The 2298-nt window shown below is 44.3% G+C and overlaps 1 protein-coding gene across 1 annotated transcript in view; it reads right to left on the bottom strand.

Annotated features, from left to right (window-relative positions):
- The window catches only part of LOC104389013 (SH3 domain-containing RING finger protein 3-like), a 50456-nt gene that overhangs the window by 39160 nt on the left and 8998 nt on the right, over nucleotides 1-2298 (bottom strand). Inside the window, exon 4 of the mRNA XM_009997955.1 lies at nucleotides 1402-1652. Within this exon, the coding sequence (XP_009996257.1) occupies nucleotides 1402-1652 (251 nt within the window). The remainder of the gene's footprint in view (nucleotides 1-1401; nucleotides 1653-2298) is intronic.

The raw sequence follows: 2298 nt of genomic DNA, 5'->3' as shown, positions 1-2298 counted from the left end.
AGCAGGACTGGAGTGCTCCTCACTTTGGAGGTTTTGGAGCAGCTCTGTGGTCCCTGAATCACCCTGACAACTCCTCAGCACTTTAAGATGTCTAAGTGACCTGGAGGAGCAATCATAAATCATGCAGGCTGCTGGAGGTGTAGCACAGCAGCACTGTGAAAATAAGGTGTTGGGCATGCCAGGTGCATGGGGCAAAATTATCCACCACCTCAGTTTCAGGGGAGCCTGTCTGCCTTTTGGCATGGGCATGGGAGGCATCAGGAGCACCCAAACGCTTCCTTAGAGCCTTACCCAAGAGGGAACACTTCTGCCTTTGCACTGTGAGAGCAGAAGGGCTTTTATAAGGGTGTGACTTGAGGGAAAAGCAGCACTTTCTGAACTAGACAGAAAGAGCATAAATCAATTATTTACAAGTGTGACATGGCTGCTGTGAAAAGTCCTGCAACTGTTTGTTGAGCAGAGGAGTCTGCACTGTTCGAGATTCAGATTCACACTTGATTAAGTTTTCCTCCCTTTGGTCTGGACTGTGTAGAAGCTGAGATTAAATGGTCATGATGGTGCCTTCTGGCTTCAAAAGGTATGAACCTATGACTTAAACCACAGTGTATTTCTCATTTGTGCCTGCTCTGTTTTATATCTAAGACTTCAGTTTTCAGCAGTCACGGTAGTTACTGATCTGCCTTTGTAAACTCAATGGCTCACAGCCCTATAAAATATCAGAAACAAAATGTTTTAAATTTTGCTATGAAGTTCCACCACAGGATTTACTTTCACTTTCTTCAACATCAGAGCTGTTTAACATTAGGGAAAAGGGAATAAATTGTACTCCAGAAAATTGTGCTGTACATCAGAAAGGGAACTTAGAAAGAACAGAGGCCCCCTGGTGTGAGAACCTCTTATTCTCTTTTCAAAAAGGTGGCAGTATTTTTCAGATCTTTTGCTTTATCACTAACGCTGGGTCCTGTTCTGCCTAATAAATACCTTCCATCCCTGAAGCCCAATGAAATGCTTCTTAATTTTAAGTCATATATGACTCGCCCTGCGATAAGGCCAGTATTTTTCCATCAGCAAGCCAACCGGACTCAGAACTGTTAATCTCCTCAGTATGCAGGGTGCTTGCTTTCACTCAGATAAATTGTATAAATATTTGTAAACACTATAATCTATTTCAGACGTAGCAAGAGAACAATCTGATAAACATAACGCGGTTTCCAGAGATCAATAAAAGCCCATAAATATTACAAACAAATAAAACGTACTCTATTCCACGTAGACAGAGCTGTGACTGAAATGAGAAAGCAAGATGCAGGGATGGGCGGATTTGAGAGCCTTGCACTTGAGGGCTACAATACCAATCCCACTGCTGCAGGGTGAGAGGCACCAGTGGGTGTGCACACATACCCATCTGCATGGCGTTGCGGGCCTGGCTGGCTGGCTGCTGAGCAGAGTACCTCAAGCAGTTATTCAGCTGCGGAGAGGCGGCCTGTAGCTGGGGATGTGTCTGAGGCACAGTGATGGGAACAACGGGTCTGACGGCTGTGGTGGCATTGGTGTGAGCAGCCCCGATGGGGTGGATGGCTCCTGGGGCTCCTTTTGTTGCTGAAGCTCCCCCGGCTGCACTGTTTCTGGGCTGCCCAGCTCCCACTGGCACCCTGCAGACAGACAAGTACAGTGTAAGCATGCTGCAGAGCCCCCAGTACCCAGTCACAATGCTGACAAGCACCCCTTGTTACTTAGGGGGTTCAACATGATACCTTCTCAGGTGTTCAAATAAATGGAGATATATATATATGTATATATACATGTTTATACAGGATACAGTCATAATCATGCTGGAGGACATTTTCGTACTTTTATCCTATGGAAAGAAGTTCAAGGTAAAAATGGAAAAGATAATTTTTCTTATCGATTTTTTTCTTATGCTACATTTCTGACTGAATAATTTCTACTAAAATCACAAATTTAAATTCAGAAGAAATGGATATCTCTGAACTGTCATTTTGTGTGCCAGAGGCTATTTTGCAGGCACTAATGGACTGATAATTAAAACAGTCTCAGAGATCTTTTCTTAGGACCAAACTGAGAAAACAAGCTACATAACAGCAAATCTGTGTGTGGCTGTTGAAGAGGACTGAAAAGCAGCAGACTTGGCAGGGCCTGGCTTGGCTGAGCACTTACCCTATGGATGTAAGCAGCCCTAGGTTAGACTTGCTGGGGAAATGCAAAAGGGAAGGGAATGCAGCTGACCTTACTGAAAAGGAAATCCAAACAATAACTGACACCTCTTTCCATACTCAC

This window comes from Chaetura pelagica, unplaced genomic scaffold (genome assembly GCF_000747805.2).
Source record: "Chaetura pelagica isolate M959 unplaced genomic scaffold, ChaPel_1.0 scaffold123, whole genome shotgun sequence".
Classification (NCBI taxonomy): Eukaryota; Metazoa; Chordata; class Aves; order Apodiformes; family Apodidae; genus Chaetura; species Chaetura pelagica.
This window is presented reverse-complemented; position numbering and strand designations above follow the sequence as displayed.